The sequence below is a fragment of the Sparus aurata genome, chromosome 9 (genome assembly GCF_900880675.1).
Source record: "Sparus aurata chromosome 9, fSpaAur1.1, whole genome shotgun sequence".
In the NCBI taxonomy this organism is placed as follows: Eukaryota; Metazoa; Chordata; class Actinopteri; order Spariformes; family Sparidae; genus Sparus; species Sparus aurata.
In genome coordinates this window covers 6,557,636-6,576,599 of record NC_044195.1, presented here as the reverse complement: position 1 = coordinate 6,576,599, position 18,964 = coordinate 6,557,636, and the positions used below count along the sequence as shown (strand labels likewise).

The 18,964-nt window shown below is 39.1% G+C and overlaps 2 protein-coding genes and 1 pseudogene across 2 annotated transcripts; all 3 read left to right on the top strand.

Annotated features, from left to right (window-relative positions):
• Window positions 1-401: 401 nt before the first annotated feature.
• Window positions 402-1,546, top strand: LOC115588536 (trace amine-associated receptor 13c-like). The gene is made up of 2 exons (XM_030429191.1): window positions 402-574; window positions 736-1,546. Exons 1-2 carry the CDS (start codon window positions 402-404, stop codon window positions 1,544-1,546), a joined length of 984 nt encoding a protein of 327 aa, XP_030285051.1.
• Window positions 1,547-8,338: 6,792 nt separating this feature from the next.
• On the top strand, window positions 8,339-9,483 carry LOC115588533 (trace amine-associated receptor 13c-like). Its single transcript, XM_030429190.1, has 2 exons — window positions 8,339-8,511; window positions 8,673-9,483. Exons 1-2 carry the CDS (start codon window positions 8,339-8,341, stop codon window positions 9,481-9,483), a joined length of 984 nt encoding a protein of 327 aa, XP_030285050.1.
• Window positions 9,484-16,276: 6,793 nt separating this feature from the next.
• Window positions 16,277-17,420, top strand: LOC115588508 (trace amine-associated receptor 13c-like; annotated as a pseudogene).
• The last annotated feature ends 1,544 nt before the right edge of the window (window positions 17,421-18,964 follow it).

Sequence of the window (18,964 nt, the reverse complement as noted above, 5' to 3'; positions counted from 1 at the left end):
CAAATGGTTCACCAACAGCTTTAGGCTGACTTTGGACTGGGATAGGTGTTTGTGATAATTTTACATACATTGCCCTGGGTTTTCTATCAGCTGGGTAGTGCACAAAGATTAGGTCAAGAATGTACTCTCACAAAGAGCAACATTTACTACTTGAGTTAGCCAACTTTGACCTGTGACATCTGGCAAATAGCCAAAGCTGGAGATAAACATAAACCAAAGTCATCAACATTGAGGAGGATGAACAAAGATGGCAGACTAGTTCAATCTCTATGGAGTGGAAGAAAGCAGCAGAGGTGAGGAGAAAGGAGGGCTGGGCTGGAAGAATGGTGATAAATGGTTGTATGACGGAAAGCTTTGATCAAAAAGCTGCCAGAGCTCAGCAGGTTCTCCTCTCTCTGGTGATGGGGACCTGGGAGAAAACTGAACTCTGCTTTCCACAACTCCTCAACAGCTCCTGCAAGAAGACAACACGTCCTCACTTTGACACCATGCTGATTTACATTATGCTTTTCTTCAGCTCTCTGCTCACTACAGCTCTTAACCTGCTGGTCATCATCTCTATCTCCCACTTCAAGTAGACATTCATTAATTTATCAAACTAATGAATAGTGGTAAAAAGTATTGACATTTAAACTGCGAGAAGTAGTGATCTGATCATATTTCAGTCATGTGCTCGATCTGCTGTCATCTGAATGATGATTAATATGATAAATTCATGCTGGTCTTCCTCTCCAGGCAGCTCCACAGCCCCACCAACCTCCTCATCCTCTCTCTGGCTTTCTCAGATTTCTTCATGGGCCTCTACATGTTCCTTTCAATTATGCTCGTAGACGGCTGCTGGTTCCTCGGTGACCTCATGTGTACACTGTATGATTATCTGGGATATGTTATTGCTTCAGCTTCAGTAGGAACCATGGTGCTCATATCTGTTGACCGCTATGTGGCTATTTGTCATCCTATGCATTACTACAGTGAAATCACACAAAAAAGAGTTCAGGTGTGTATTTGTCTGTGTTGGATGTGCTCTGTAATTTTTCAAAGTCTGATCCTGAAGGATGCATTGCAACAACCCGGCAGGTATCACTCCTGCATTGGGGAATGTGTAGTTTTCATTAACGACATTGCTGGACTTGTAGATCTCACTTTTTCCTTTATTGTTCCCATTACGGTTATTGTTGTTTTGTATATGAGAATATTTGTAGTGGCTGTGTCTCAGGCTCGTGCCATGCGGTCTCATATTGCAGCTGTCACACAATCAGGGAAAGTAACTGCAAAGAAATCTGAAATGAAAGCAGCCAGGACTCTTGGTATTGTTGTAGTTTTGTTTCTAATATGTCTCAGCCCATATTACTGTGTTTCTCTTACAGGCCAAGAAAACTTGCAAAATTATTTATCTGCTGCCTTTGTGTTCTGGTTGTATTATTTTAACTCCTGTCTAAATCCTATGGTTTATGCCTTTTGTTATCCCTGGTTAAGAAAATCAATTAAGCTCATAGTTACATTTAAGATACTGCAGCCTGACTCCAGTGAGTTGAACATACTGTAGGAAAACTCTGCATGGGCCTGAAATTAGGCTCTCAGCATGAATGATAAATGTACTCTGTCATGGAGAAATAATATGACAGTAAAGTTGTTAAATGCTGCTAATCTTATCTATGTGTTTACATTGCTTGATATTATATGATATTAGAATATGATATTCTTGAATAATGACTGAGTGAAGCCACTGAGTGGAGACCAGAGAACCTACTTAAGGTTTGTTATTTGTTTTGTAATTTTCTTTCAAAGCAGTATCTCATGGATTTACTGTGTAGTCTGTAAACATCAGGACTGTAACCTGTTTTTGTTGTGATGGCATTGTATCAAGCAGGGTGGAATTTCAAGTAAAAAATGCAGGTTTTCATTCCCAACTTGTAGTCGTATATGTCAATTGTTAATATCCAAATTGGAAGAATCTTGTCTGAAAGTGCACCTTATTTTATACATGACTGAAGACTGTAACCTACAGACATTAGCAGGTACTTTGTCATCAGTGGTGATGCACGGCTCAGTCTTCAGTGCAGCCATTTTGTATGTGAACACTAACAAAAACTTAAAATTACAATAATTAAGTTTTGCCAGCAGGCTCTCTATCAAAAAAAAAAAAAAAAAACATGTTTGCGGAGGATTGTGTGGAGGGCTGGGCAGAGTGGAGAACAGGAGCCACTGCTCAGCTGCTTATGGTCAGCTAGAAATTCTGAATTAGAGTCAGACCTGCATTTCAGAAAAATTTAAAGGGATGTTATCTAATAGGAGAGATGGAAAGTTATCCCAGCTTTCAAAATGATGCACTGTGACCACTGACTGTAAAACAAGCCAGCCTGATATTACTCATAGGTTTCTGGCCTCTGCCCAGAGCTGTCTCCTTCAGAGCTTGCCAGCTCAGGCAGCTTATCAGGTTGCTCACTGTAAAAATAAATCTGTATATTCTACGGTAAAATACTGGCAGCTGTGTTTTCCAGAATTTTACCGTAAAATATATGCTGACCATGTATAACACATCACAGTATGGTTTTATACAACTGTAAATTTCAAGGTTGAAAATGGTGTTATTAACAGCAAACTACTTTTTAAAAAAATGATTCATCATCAACCTATTGCATTTACAGTAATTTGCTGTAAGAATAACAGGTATAATGTAAACTATTTAACAGTAAACTACCGTAGTAAATATGGTGACCATGTATAAGATATTATGGTATGCTTTTTAGGAACTGTAAATTTCACTGGCAGCTGTGGTTGCCAGAATTTCACCATAAAACATACAGTGATAACAAATAAAACATAACGGTATGCCAGTAAATTTCACAGTTAAAAATGTTTTTTTGTTTGTGGTAAAACTTACTGCTAGTACCATAATTACTTCTAATTACTGAGTTTTCCGAAAGGTTGCTTCTGGGAACAAAAACCCAGACAAATTATAATCTTGACCTGATGATGGCACAAGAGGAAAAGATGACCACCAAAGATATTACAAGTGGAGAACTGGAAAACACAACTCAAACTGTAATCAAGTCACTGATGTTCAGATACCACACCTCTTTTCATCGTCTTTCCTCACAGTAATTTTTAATCAAAATAAACACTATCAAACAAACTGCATGGAGTCAATGTTCCCTGTGACACAACAGCATTTCTACTGTGACCTTTGTGGTGTCTGACTGCATCTTGAATGGCTTTACTGTACAGTACCAAGTAAAAAGACAAACCATCTTTAACTAACCAACTTCAAATTAACCAGTGACCAAATGCTCTGAAAAGTTGCTTCTTATAGCAAAAAAACAAGAAGCCAAAAGTAAAAAACTGAAAAATGGAAATTACAATTGTGTAATCGAAGTCAGTACCCTGACATTGTTTTAAAGTAACTGAAAGAGCAGCTTCTAACAAAAAAGGCAACAAATAAATGAATAAAAAGTACACTAAATTGCTGCTGCCTTGATCTTATTGTTCAAGTAATACCTACAAATTGAAACTGAAAGTACAGCCTCTAACAGCAATGGCAAAAACTACCTAAATTGCTGCTTATTGCTTATTGTTCATGTAATCAATAGGCATTAATAATTCCACAAAAAATGCACAATGAGTCAGTTCACATGAATTCAACATAACTAAAAACTGCTTATTTTAACCCTTAAGTTGATCAAAAACAAAGAATAATGTTGTGCGTGTCAATGGTTAACAGTTAAAGTACAGTGATGCACATTATCACTATTTCTGACATGTTATGGACCAAACCATTCAATCAATAATCAATTAATCAAGACAATAATACTCAGATTAATTGATTATGAAAATGATGATTAGTTGCAGCCCTTGTGTACACTGTTTCATACGGGTTCATACAGCTGGCACTGTGCAAGAGGTCAGCCTTAACAGTTCAGTTGGATAGGTCCATCTTTAATATGTCCCTCTCCAATTCTGGTCAGCACGATCTGCGATGAGGGTGAGGACCTTTGGGTTCACCAACAGCTGATTCTTGTTCTTGTTTGTTTCAACTTTTGTGCCCCTCTCAGGATTGATCATGAAGAAACACCTTTGAACATAATAACAAACACTAAAAATACAGATTTTTTTTCCAAATGAGGAAGTCAAATGTTTTCATCAATTAATAAAGAGAACAAAAAAACATTAATTTACCTCTGAAGGAACTCAAGTGTGGAGCCCAGATCCATGGGATAATGAATATTGAGGCAGTAGTAGGTTCGTAACATCAAACAGATGGCAGAGATGAAGTTGTGCATGTGGTCATTCACGACCTTGCCAACTACACTCAGCATGGACTGTCTCAAGGCATAGCAAGACATTCCTGCAAAGAACAGACAGGTAGAATAGCAGATCAGCCATTACCATCCAAAAGCAGTCTTACCAGCATTGCTAGGCTTTGAAGCAGCACTTCAAAACATGACAGTGCATGACAGTTTTCATGTAATAGTAATGTAAAACATTAGCTTGGTAAAACTGATTATCAACACTTACCACATACAATGATGCATGGTGTCACGGGCAAACTTTCCACTTGTACTTCTTTTGCCAGACATGTTTGTTCAACATAGTGGAAGAGGTTCTCCTCTTTTCATCAAAGTAGGAGAGAAGAAGGAGCACCATATCCTTGACATCTTCTGAGCAGTCCTACAGTCGTCCTCTCAGAATTTCCAGCTTTGTGACAGCCTGAAGAACGATTTTGCTCTTCTCTGCACAAGTGGTTCTCATGAAGTCCAGAAGCCGTTTTCCCTTTTTGTCTACATTGGTGAGGAAAGTCTCTTTTAGTGATACCCCAGTAAGCTCTTGGAAATGAACTGTCATGCCAATCTCCTGGAACAAAAAAGGCCGCTCCTCCATGAGGGATTGCAGATCTGTTCCCTTGTTTATCACTTTACGTTGGGAGTAGTAGGTACACTTCATAAGAGTTTCTGCATTGCCTGGGCTGAAGTTAGTCCGTTCACTGAGTGCTTTTATTTTGTCTTTCTTCTCCTGATGGCTTTCTGGTGTCTCACTCAATGGCGTTTGCGCTTCTTTATCCGTGGTGCTGAAGACCGCTTCACATTTTCAATTTGGGTAACTGCTTAACTAGTGAGTTATATCCTAGTCCAACCACATCACCTGCTATGACATCTTGTAGTGACTGTGGATACTTTGCAATGATTTTTTTGGCAACTTCTGTGGAGGCTTTTGTACTAGGAGAGGCACAGGCTTTCATTTTTTCAGTAACAACAATCCTGACCATTTCTCTACGTAGTCAGGACTTGGCCTTTTCCACCTCTCTAACCACTGCATTAAGCCTTCAGGAAAGGTTGTCCATGGGATCTGGAAGTCGTCAACCCAGTCTGCAGCAGTAATCCAGCGGGTGGACAACGGGGAGAGACTGACTGAGGAGCATGTTGAGAAAGATGGAGAAGACAACGCTGATTGGCTATGGCCTTCATTGGTTTGTGCTGTAAAGAATGAAATCAACATTGATTTCAGACCTACTTCAAAAAAGGTTGTCAAAATTACTTACTGTTTTTTGGGGGGTTTTTTTCCAGGTCGCTACCAGTCTTCTTGCTTGAATTGGTCTCAGTGTTGAAAGCAGATCAGCTTCCTGAATGAAGGGAAAATCCTCAGTGGTCTCTAGCCCCAATGATTGGAGCGTTTCCCCTAAAATATCTAAGATTAAGGCTGGGAGGTCTGGCAACACCTTTGTGATGGCACTGCATATTAGGGCTTTGACTTTTGGCCAAAATCATATTCAAAGTTTGTTTATTAATATTAATATTCAAATATATTCGAATATTTATGAATGATATTTATGAATGATAGTTTGACCATGTATGCCTTCAGTAAGACCGATATTGGTATCAAACTTAAGTTGTATATGTTCTGTCCACCAGAGGGCAGTGTATCAGTCAATGTCAATAGGCAGGCAATGATGTTTTCAGAAAAAAATCACACTCACGACTGTTTTTTTTATTTTAATTAAAAGTCGGATCCCTCCTCCTCTTCCAGCTTGCCGGGATATAGTGTTGCCAGGTGGGCTCTCAAGTTGCTGGTCTTAGCATGGTATGTGAGTTTGGTCCTACATATTTTACATATCGCTTTGTCTTTAGTTGTTTTCATTGCTCCTTTGGGAACCCAAAGTACTGCCACACATTGCTTTTCAGATGGTCTGGAGTGTAGATTTAAAACTCCTTAGGCGTAGCTGTTGTAGGCGTTGGCGCGGCCATTGTTCTGGTATACAAAATAGGCACTAACCAGGACGCTAACGTCACCTACAGGAGCCCAGATCAATAAAAGCCTTGCTAATGAGCTCGCGATTCACAACTTCACCAGGTGTGAAAAAGCCTCGGAATCTGAATTGAAAACAACGTTGACAAGCAAACACATTCAAAAAAATAATGCCCATTAACAGGTTTGAATATTAAGGGCTGCCTAATATTCGTTCGAATATCTATTTTTGTAAATATTCGAATTATATTCGAATAACGAAGTTCAGAGTCAAAGCCCTACTGCGTACACACACTATCTTGTACTATTTAATAATTTAATAGAGGTAGGTATGAAGGTCAATTTATATCTATTTAATTTGCAATTTGGTACCCTATACCTTTTTCCTGATTGTTTTACAGGTAGGTTACCAAACCAAGTTGTGATTCCGTATCTTATAAGTGATTCAATTGAAGCCCTATAGAACAACAGCATAATTTCCTTATTAACACCATGTAGCCTTAATCTACGTAAAAAGTGCAGACGCTGACTTATTTTTGAGCATACAAGCTCTACCTGATCCGTCCATCTGAACTGAGAATCCAAGTACAGTCCTAAGTATTTAAAAGTACACACTTGTTCAATTTCCTCCTGGTGAATCAGCACAGGGCTGTGGTCACCTACTGACCTTGGATCGAAGATTAATTATTTTGGTTTCTTAACGTTTAATAATAGGTTGTGTTCCTCAAACCACTTAAAAATATCAGCTAGTTCTGATCTGTAGATTGCTGTGTCTGAATCCCGGGTCAATAATATGATCTTCGAAGATCATGTGGCTCCCGCACCCCATTGGCTTTACATCCCTGGCATAGCAGCGAGGGATTGGCCAATACAGGAAGTGGGGACTACAAAAGCCGATGCTGCCAGACAATGCGGGTGGATCGTCATTGTGAAAGCATCTACCTAGCTGAGAAACTGTGAAATTGTCCGTGGAAAATTTGTGTGCGACTAAGTTAGAGTGTGTTTGTTAGCCTGAGTGCGGAAGAGTTTGTGAGTGTGCTCTGGGTAAAACCAGAGCAAGTGTCTTTGTGCTTAGGGAAGCAGTAGGGGTGAGCTGCCTTTTTCTTTACTTCTGTTTTCTCCTGTTTTTTTATTAGGTTAGAGAGTTAGGATCACGCATCTGTTTCTTTTTTCTTTTCTGTAGGGATTTGGTAGATTTCCGGCTCCAGAGGTTAGATTGGTTTTGTTTGTTGTTTTAGGCCAGGGCTCACCCTTAAGCCACACTTCATCACTTGTACATATCGCACCTGTCACTGTACATATTGTACCTGTTGTATTATTGTAATAAATTGTATTTTCTCCTAACTTACCCTATGTTCAGTTGTTGGTTCTTTATATTGGGCTCAGCTCCCTAGACCAAGCGTAACACCACCCAAAACACACGCATGACTAATTCAGAATCGAAATACCACCTCTTTGCACCTGCTTGCAGATTATCCATCATTTAACTAGCAAAATGGACTTAGACCTGTCCAATGCTTAAGACAGAGCGCTATAGACTGTCTAAATAGGGCCCATTGGGTCCAGCTGTTAGAGGTTGTTAAATCTTCAGACTTGTTCATGTATTATAAAATGTAGGCAATAATTCAGATTCTTCTAATCTCAAACACTTCAAACACTCAACGTAAAAACAGTGCCCTAAACCATCTCACTACTCCAAATGGTTCACCAACAGCTTTAGGCTGACTTTGGACTGGGATAGGTGTTTGTGATAATTTTACATACATTGCCCTGGGTTTTCTATCAGCTGGGTAGTGCACAAAGATTAGGTCAAGAATGTACTCTCACAAAGAGCAACATTTACTACTTGAGCTTAGCCAACTTTGACCTGTGACATCTGGCAAATAGCCAAAGCTGGAGATAAACATAAACCAAAGTCATCAACATTGAGGAGGATGAACAAAGATGGCAGACTAGTTCAATCTCTATGGAGTGGAAGAAAGCAGCAGAGGTGAGGAGAAAGAAGGGCTGGGCTGGAAGAATGGTAATAAATGGTTGTATGACGGAAAGCTTTGATCATAAAGCTGCCAGAGCTCAGCAGGTTCTCCTCTCTCTGGTGATGGGGACCTGGGAGAAAACTGAACTCTGCTTTCCACAACTCCTCAACAGCTCCTGCAAGAAGACAACACGTCCTCACTTTGACACCATGCTGATTTACATTATGCTTTTCTTCAGCTCTCTGCTCACTACAGCTCTTAACCTGCTGGTCATCATCTCTATCTCCCACTTCAAGTAGACATTCATTAATTTATCAAACTAATGAATAGTGGTAAAAAGTATTGACATTTAAACTGCGAGAAGTAGTGATCTGATCATATTTCAGTCATGTGCTCGATCTGCTGTCATCTGAATGATGATTAATATGATAAATTCATGCTGGTCTTCCTCTCCAGGCAGCTCCACAGCCCCACCAACCTCCTCATCCTCTCTCTGGCTTTCTCAGATTTCTTCATGGGCCTCTACATGTTCCTTTCAATTATGCTCGTAGACGGCTGCTGGTTCCTCGGTGACCTCATGTGTACACTGTATGATTATCTGGGATATGTTATTGCTTCAGCTTCAGTAGGAACCATGGTGCTCATATCTGTTGACCGCTATGTGGCTATTTGTCATCCTATGCATTACTACAGTGAAATCACACAAAAAAGAGTTCAGGTGTGTATTTGTCTGTGTTGGATGTGCTCTGTAATTTTTCAAAGTCTGATCCTGAAGGATGCATTGCAACAACCCGGAAGGTATCACTCCTGCATTGGGGAATGTGTAGTTTTCATTAACGACATTGCTGGACTTGTAGATCTCACTTTTTCCTTTATTGTTCCCATTACGGTTATTGTTGTTTTGTATATGAGAATATTTGTAGTGGCTGTGTCTCAGGCTCGTGCCATGCGGTCTCATATTGCAGCTGTCACACAATCAGGGAAAGTAACTGCAAAGAAATCTGAAATGAAAGCAGCCAGGACTCTTGGTATTGTTGTAGTTTTGTTTCTAATATGTCTCAGCCCATATTACTGTGTTTCTCTTACAGGCCAAGAAAACTTGCTAAATTATTTATCTGCTGCCTTTGTGTTCTGGTTGTATTATTTTAACTCCTGTCTAAATCCTATGGTTTATGCCTTTTGTTATCCCTGGTTAAGAAAATCAATTAAGCTCATAGTTACATTTAAGATACTGCAGCCTGACTCCAGTGAGTTGAACATACTGTAGAAAAAACTCTGCATGGGCCTGAAATTAGGCTCTCAGCATGAATGATAAATGTACTCTGTCATGGAGAAATAATATGACAGTAAAGTTGTTAAATGCTGCTAATCTTATCTATGTGTTTACATTGCTTGATATTATATGATATTAGAATATGATATTCTTGAATAATGACTGAGTGAAGCCACTGAGTGGAGACCAGAGAACCTACTTAAGGTTTGTTATTTGTTTTGTAATTTTCTTTCAAAGCAGTATCTCATGGATTTACTGTGTAGTCTGTAAACATCAGGACTGTAACCTGTTTTTGTTGTGATGGCATTGTATCAAGCAGGGTGGAATTTCAAGTAAAAAATGCAGGTTTTCATTCCCAACTTGTAGTCGTATATGTCAATTGTTAATATCCAAATTGGAAGAATCTTGTCTGAAAGTGCACCTTATTTTATACATGACTGAAGACTGTAACCTACAGACATTAGCAGGTACTTTGTCATCAGTGGTGATGCACGGCTCAGTCTTCAGTGCAGCCATTTTGTATGTGAACACTAACAAAAACTTAAAATTACAATAATTAAGTTTTGCCAGCAGGCTCTCTATCAAAAAAAAAAAAAAAAAAACATGTTTGCGGAGGATTGTGTGGAGGGCTGGGCAGAGTGGAGAACAGGAGCCACTGCTCAGCTGCTTATGGTCAGCTAGAAATTCTGAATTAGAGTCAGACCTGCATTTCAGAAAAATTTAAAGGGATGTTATCTAATAGGAGAGATGGAAAGTTATCCCAGCTTTCAAAATGATGCACTGTGACCACTGACTGTAAAACAAGCCAGCCTGATATTACTCATAGGTTTCTGGCCTCTGCCCAGAGCTGTCTCCTTCAGAGCTTGCCAGCTCAGGCAGCTTATCAGGTTGCTCACTGTAAAAATAAATCTGTATATTCTACGGTAAAATACTGGCAGCTGTGTTTTCCAGAATTTTACCGTAAAATATATGCTGACCATGTATAACACATCACAGTATGGTTTTATACAACTGTAAATTTCAAGGTTGAAAATGGTGTTATTAACAGCAAACTACTTTTTAAAAAAATGATTCATCATCAACCTATTGCATTTACAGTAATTTGCTGTAAGAATAACAGGTATAATGTAAACTATTTAACAGTAAACTACCGTAGTAAATATGGTGACCATGTATAAGATATTATGGTATGCTTTTTAGGAACTGTAAATTTCACTGGCAGCTGTGGTTGCCAGAATTTCACCATAAAACATACAGTGATAACAAATAAAACATAACGGTATGCCAGTAAATTTCACAGTTAAAAATGTTTTTTTGTTTGTGGTAAAACTTACTGCTAGTACCATAATTACTTCTAATTACTGAGTTTTCCGAAAGGTTGCTTCTGGGAACAAAAACCCAGACAAATTATAATCTTGACCTGATGATGGCACAAGAGGAAAAGATGACCACCAAAGATATTACAAGTGGAGAACTGGAAAACACAACTCAAACTGTAATCAAGTCACTGATGTTCAGATACCACACCTCTTTTCATCGTCTTTCCTCACAGTAATTTTTAATCAAAATAAACACTATCAAACAAACTGCATGGAGTCAATGTTCCCTGTGACACAACAGCATTTCTACTGTGACCTTTGTGGTGTCTGACTGCATCTTGAATGGCTTTACTGTACAGTACCAAGTAAAAAGACAAACCATCTTTAACTAACCAACTTCAAATTAACCAGTGACCAAATGCTCTGAAAAGTTGCTTCTTATAGCAAAAAAACAAGAAGCCAAAAGTAAAAAACTGAAAAATGGAAATTACAATTGTGTAATCGAAGTCAGTACCCTGACATTGTTTTAAAGTAACTGAAAGAGCAGCTTCTAACAAAAAAGGCAACAAATAAATGAATAAAAAGTACACTAAATTGCTGCTGCCTTGATCTTATTGTTCAAGTAATACCTACAAATTGAAACTGAAAGTACAGCCTCTAACAGCAATGGCAAAAACTACCTAAATTGCTGCTTATTGCTTATTGTTCATGTAATCAATAGGCATTAATAATTCCACAAAAAATGCACAATGAGTCAGTTCACATGAATTCAACATAACTAAAAACTGCTTATTTTAACCCTTAAGTTGATCAAAAACAAAGAATAATGTTGTGCGTGTCAATGGTTAACAGTTAAAGTACAGTGATGCACATTATCACTATTTCTGACATGTTATGGACCAAACCATTCAATCAATAATCAATTAATCAAGACAATAATACTCAGATTAATTGATTATGAAAATGATGATTAGTTGCAGCCCTTGTGTACACTGTTTCATACGGGTTCATACAGCTGGCACTGTGCAAGAGGTCAGCCTTAACAGTTCAGTTGGATAGGTCCATCTTTAATATGTCCCTCTCCAATTCTGGTCAGCACGATCTGCGATGAGGGTGAGGACCTTTGGGTTCACCAACAGCTGATTCTTGTTCTTGTTTGTTTCAACTTTTGTGCCCCTCTCAGGATTGATCATGAAGAAACACCTTTGAACATAATAACAAACACTAAAAATACAGATTTTTTTTCCAAATGAGGAAGTCAAATGTTTTCATCAATTAATAAAGAGAACAAAAAAACATTAATTTACCTCTGAAGGAACTCAAGTGTGGAGCCCAGATCCATGGGATAATGAATATTGAGGCAGTAGTAGGTTCGTAACATCAAACAGATGGCAGAGATGAAGTTGTGCATGTGGTCATTCACGACCTTGCCAACTACACTCAGCATGGACTGTCTCAAGGCATAGCAAGACATTCCTGCAAAGAACAGACAGGTAGAATAGCAGATCAGCCATTACCATCCAAAAGCAGTCTTACCAGCATTGCTAGGCTTTGAAGCAGCACTTCAAAACATGACAGTGCATGACAGTTTTCATGTAATAGTAATGTAAAACATTAGCTTGGTAAAACTGATTATCAACACTTACCACATACAATGATGCATGGTGTCACGGGCAAACTTTCCACTTGTACTTCTTTTGCCAGACATGTTTGTTCAACATAGTGGAAGAGGTTCTCCTCTTTTTCATCAAAGTAGGAGAGAAGAAGGAGCACCATATCCTTGACATCTTCTGAGCAGTCCTACAGTCGTCCTCTCAGAATTTCCAGCTTTGTGACAGCCTGAAGAACGATTTTGCTCTTCTCTGCACAAGTGGTTCTCATGAAGTCCAGAAGCCGTTTTCCCTTTTTGTCTACATTGGTGAGGAAAGTCTCTTTTAGTGATACCCCAGTAAGCTCTTGGAAATGAACTGTCATGCCAATCTCCTGGAACAAAAAGGCCGCTCCTCCATGAGGGATTGCAGATCTGTTCCCTTGTTTATCACTTTACGTTGGGAGTAGTAGGTACACTTCATAAGAGTTTCTGCATTGCCTGGGCTGAAGTTAGTCCGTTCACTGAGTGCTTTTATTTTGTCTTTCTTCTCCTGATGGCTTTCTGGTGTCTCACTCAATGGCGTTTGCGCTTCTTTATCCGTGGTGCTGAAGACCGCTTCACATTTTCAATTTGGGTAACTGCTTAACTAGTGAGTTATATCCTAGTCCAACCACATCACCTGCTATGACATCTTGTAGTGACTGTGGATACTTTGCAATGATTTTTTTGGCAACTTCTGTGGAGGCTTTTGTACTAGGAGAGGCACAGGCTTTCATTTTTTCAGTAACAACAATCCTGACCATTTCTCTACGTAGTCAGGACTTGGCCTTTTCCACCTCTCTAACCACTGCATTAAGCCTTCAGGAAAGGTTGTCCATGGGATCTGGAAGTCGTCAACCCAGTCTGCAGCAGTAATCCAGCGGGTGGACAACGGGGAGAGACTGACTGAGGAGCATGTTGAGAAAGATGGAGAAGACAACGCTGATTGGCTATGGCCTTCATTGGTTTGTGCTGTAAAGAATGAAATCAACATTGATTTCAGACCTACTTCAAAAAAGGTTGTCAAAATTACTTACTGTTTTTTGGGGGGTTTTTTTCCAGGTCGCTACCAGTCTTCTTGCTTGAATTGGTCTCAGTGTTGAAAGCAGATCAGCTTCCTGAATGAAGGGAAAATCCTCAGTGGTCTCTAGCCCCAATGATTGGAGCGTTTCCCCTAAAATATCTAAGATTGAGGCTGGGAGGTCTGGCAACACCTTTGTGATGGCACTGCATATTAGGGCTTTGACTTTTGGCCAAAAATCATATTCAAAGTTTGTTTATTAATATTAATATTCAAATATATTCGAATATTTATGAATGATATTTATGAATGATAGTTTGACCATGTATGCCTTCAGTAAGACCGATATTGGTATCAAACTTAAGTTGTATATGTTCTGTCCACCAGAGGGCAGTGTATCAGTCAATGTCAATAGGCAGGCAATGATGTTTTCAGAAAAAAAACACACTCACGACTGTTTTTTTAATTTTTATTAAAAGTCGGATCCCTCCTCCTCTTCCAGCTTGCCGGGATATAGTGTTGCCAGGTGGGCTCTCAAGTTGCTGGTCTTAGCATGGTATGTGAGTTTGGTCCTACATATTTTACATATCGCTTTGTCTTTAGTTATTTTCATTGCTCCTTTGGGAACCCAAAGTACTGCCACACATTGCTTTTCAGATGGTCTGGAGTGTAGATTTAAAACTCCTTAGGCGTAGTTGTTGTAGGCGTTGGCGCGGCCATTGTTCTGGTATACAAAATAGGCACTAACCAGGACGCTAACGTCACCTACAGGAGCCCAGATCAATAAAAGCCATGCTAATGAGCTCGCGATTCACAACTTCACCAGGTGTGAAAAAGCCTCGGAATCTGAATTGAAAACAACATTGACAAGCAAACACATTTACAAAAAATAATGCCCATTAACAAGTTTGAATATTAAGGGCTGCCTAATATTCGTTCGAATATCTATTTTTGTAAATATTCGAATTATATTCGAATAACGAAGTTCAGAGTCAAAGCCCTACTGCGTACACACACTATCTTGTACTATTTAACAATTTAATAGAGGTAGGTATGAAGGTCAATTTATATCTATTTAACTTGCAATTTGGTACCCTATACCTTTTTCCTGATTGTTTTACAGGTAGGTTACCAAACCAAGTTGTGATTCCGTATCTTATAAGTGATTCAATTGAAGCCCTATAGAACAACAGCATAATTTCCTTATTAACACCATGTAGCCTTAGTCTACGTAAAAAGTGCAGACGCTGACTTATTTTTGAGCATACAAGCTCTACCTGATCCGTCCATCTGAACTGAGAATCCAAGTACAGTCCTAAGTATTTAAAAGTACACACTTGTTCAATTTCCTCCTGGTGAATCAGCACAGGGCTGTGGTCACCTACTGACCTTGGATCGAAGATTAATTATTTTGGTTTCTTAACGTTTAATAATAGGTTGTGTTCCTCAAACCACTTAAAAATATCAGCTAGTTCTGATCTGTAGATTGCTGTGTCTGAATCCCGGGTCAATAATATGATCTTCGAAGATCATGTGGCTCCCGCACCCATTGACTTTACATACCTGGCATGGCAGCGAGGGATTGGCCAATACAGGAAGTGGGGACTACAAAAGCCGATGCTGCCAGACAATGCGGGTGGATCGTCATTGTGAAAGCATCTACCTAGCTGAGAAACTGTGAAATTGTCCCGTGGAAAATTTGTGTGCGACTAAGTTAGAGTGTGTTTGTTAGCCTGAGTGCGGAAGAGTTTGTGAGTGTGCTCTGGGTAAAACCAGAGCAAGTGTCTTTGTGCTTAGGAAGCAGTAGGGGTGAGCTGCCTTTTTCTTTACTTCTGTTTTCTCCTGTTTTTTATTAGGTTAGAGAGTTAGGATCACGCATCTGTTTCTTTTTTCTTTTCTGTAGGGATTTGGTAGATTTCCGGCTCCAGAGGTTAGATTGGTTTTGTTTGTTGTTTTAGGCCAGGGCTCACCCTTAAGCCACACTTCATCACTTGTACATATCGCACCTGTCACTGTACATATTGTACCTGTTGTATTATTGTAATAAATTGTATTTTCTCCTAACTTACCCTATGTTCAGTTGTTGGTTCTTTATATTGGGCTCAGCTCCCTAGACCAAGCGTAACACCACCCAAAACACACGCATGACTAATTCAGAATCGAAATACCACCTCTTTGCACCTGCTTGCAGATTATCCATCATTTAACTAGCAAAATGGACTTAGACCTGTCCAATGCTTAAGACAGAGCGCTATAGACTGTCTAAATAGGGCCCATTGGGTCCAGCTGTTAGAGGTTGTTAAATCTTCAGACTTGTTCATGTATTATAAAATGTAGGCAATAATTCAGATTCTTCTAATCTCAAACACTTCGAACACTCAAAGTAAAAACAGTGCCCTAAACCATCTCACTACTCCAAATGGTTCACCAACAGCTTTAGGCTGACTTTGGACTGGGATAGGTGTTGTGATAATTTTACATACATTGCCCTGGGTTTTCTATCAGCTGGGTAGTGCACAAAGATTAGGTCAAGAATGTACTCTCACAAAGAGCAACATTTACTACTTGAGCTTAGCCAACTTTGACCTGTGACATCTGGCAAATAGCCAAAGCTGGAGATAAACATAAACCAAAGTCATCAACATTGAGGAGGATGAACAAAGATGGCAGACTAGTTCAATCTCTATGGAGTGGAAGAAAGCAGCAGAGGTGAGGAGAAAGGAGGGCTGGGCTGGAAGAATGGTGATAAATGGTTGTATGACGGAAAGCTTTGATCAAAAAGCTGCCAGAGCTCAGCAGGTTCTCCTCTCTCTGGTGATGGGGACCTGGGAGAAAACTGAACTCTGCTTTCCACAACTCCTCAACAGCTCCTGCAAGAAGACAACACGTCCTCACTTTGACACCATGCTGATTTACATTATGCTTTTCTTCAGCTCTCTGCTCACTACAGCTCTTAACCTGCTGGTCATCATCTCTATCTCCCACTTCAAGTAGACATTCATTAATTTATCAAACTAATGAATAGTGGTAAAAAGTATTGACATTTAAACTGCGAGAAGTAGTGATCTGATCATATTTCAGTCATGTGCTCGATCTGCTGTCATCTGAATGATGATTAATATGATAAATTCATGCTGGTCTTCCTCTCCAGGCAGCTCCACAGCCCCACCAACCTCCTCATCCTCTCTCTGGCTTTCTCAGATTTCTTCATGGGCCTCTACATGTTCCTTTCAATTATGCTCGTAGACGGCTGCTGGTTCCTCGGTGACCTCATGTGTACACTGTATGATTATCTGGGATATGTTATTGCTTCAGCTTCAGTAGGAACCATGGTGCTCATATCTGTTGACCGCTATGTGGCTATTTGTCATCCTATGCATTACTACAGTGAAATCACACAAAAAAGAGTTCAGGTGTGTATTTGTCTGTGTTGGATGTGCTCTGTAATTTTTCAAAGTCTGATCCTGAAGGATGCATTGCAACAACCCGGCAGGTATCACTCCTGCATTGGGGAATGTGTAGTTTTCATTAACGACATTGCTGGACTTGTAGATCTCACTTTTTCCTTTATTGTTCCCATTACGGTTATTGTTGTTTTGTATATGAGAATATTTGTAGTGGCGTGTCTCAGGCTCGTGCCATGCGGTCTCATATTGCAGCTGTCACACAATCAGGGAAAGTAACTGCAAAGAAATCTGAAATGAAAGCAGCCAGGACTCTTGGTATTGTTGTAGTTTTGTTTCTAATATGTCTCAGCCCATATTACTGTGTTTCTCTTACAGGCCAAGAAAACTTGCAAAATTATTTATCTGCTGCCTTTGTGTTCTGGTTGTATTATTTTAACTCCTGTCTAAATCCTATGGTTTATGCCTTTTGTTATCCCTGGTTAAGAAAATCAATTAAGCTCATAGTTACATTTAAGATACTGCAGCCTGACTCCAGTGAGTTGAACATACTGTAGGAAAACTCTGCATGGGCCTGAAATTAGGCTCTCAGCATGAATGATAAATGTACTCTGTCATGGAGAAATAATATGACAGTAAAGTTGTTAAATGCTGCTAATCTTATCTATGTGTTTACATTGCTTGATATTATATGATATTAGAATATGATATTCTTGAATAATGACTGAGTGAAGCCACTGAGTGGAGACCAGAGAACCTACTTAAGGTTTGTTATTTGTTTTGTAATTTTCTTTCAAAGCAGTATCTCATGGATTTACTGTGTAGTCTGTAAACATCAGGACTGTAACCTGTTTTTGTTGTGATGGCATTGTATCAAGCAGGGTGGAATTTCAAGTAAAAAATGCAGGTTTTCATTCCCAACTTGTAGTCGTATATGTCAATTGTTAATATCCAAATTGGAAGAATCTTGTCTGAAAGTGCACCTTATTTTATACATGACTGAAGACTGTAACCTACAGACATTAGCAGGTACTTTGTCATCAGTGGTGATGCACGGCTCAGTCTTCAGTGCAGCCATTTTGTATGTGAACACTAACAAAAACTTAAAATTACAATAATTAAGTTTTGCCAGCAGGCTCTCTATCAAAAAAAAAAAAAAAAACATGTTTGCGGAGGATTGTGTGGAGGGCTGGGCAGAGTGGAGAACAGGAGCCACTGCTCAGCTGCTTATGGTCAGCTAGAAATTCTGAATTAGAGTCAGACCTGCATTTCAGAAAAATTTAAAGGGATGTTATCTAATAGGAGAGATGGAAAGTTATCCCAGCTTTCAAAATGATGCACTGTGACCACTGACTGTAAAACAAGCCAGCCTGATATTACTCATAGGTTTCTGGCCTCTGCCCAGAGCTGTCTCCTTCAGAGCTTGCCAGCTCAGGCAGCTTATCAGGTTGCTCACTGTAAAAATAAATCTGTATATTCTACGGTAAAATACTGGCAGCTGTGTTTTCCAGAATTTTACCGTAAAATATATGCTGACCATGTATAACACATCACAGTATGGTTTTATACAACTGTAAATTTCAAGGTTGAAAATGGTGTTATTAACAGCAAACTACTTTTTAAAAAAATGATTCATCATCAACCTATTGCATTTACAGTAATTTGCTGTAAGAATAACAGGTATAATGTAAACTATTTAACAGTAAACTACCGTAGTAAATATGGTGACCATGTATAAGATATTATGGTATGCTTTTTAGGAACTGTAAATTTCACTGGCAGCTGTGGTTGCCAGAATTTCACCATAAAACATACAGTGATAACAAATAAAACATAACGGTATGCCAGTAAATTTCACAGTTAAAAATGTTTTTTTGTTTGTGGTAAAACTTACTGCTAGTACCATAATTACTTCTAATTACTGAGTTTTCCGAAAGGTTGCTTCTGGGAACAAAAACCCAGACAAATTATAATCTTGACCTGATGATGGCACAAGAGGAAAAGATGACCACCAAAGATATTACAAGTGGAGAACTGGAAAACACAACTCAAACTTTAATCAAGTCACTGATGTTCAGATACCACACCTCTTTTCATCGTC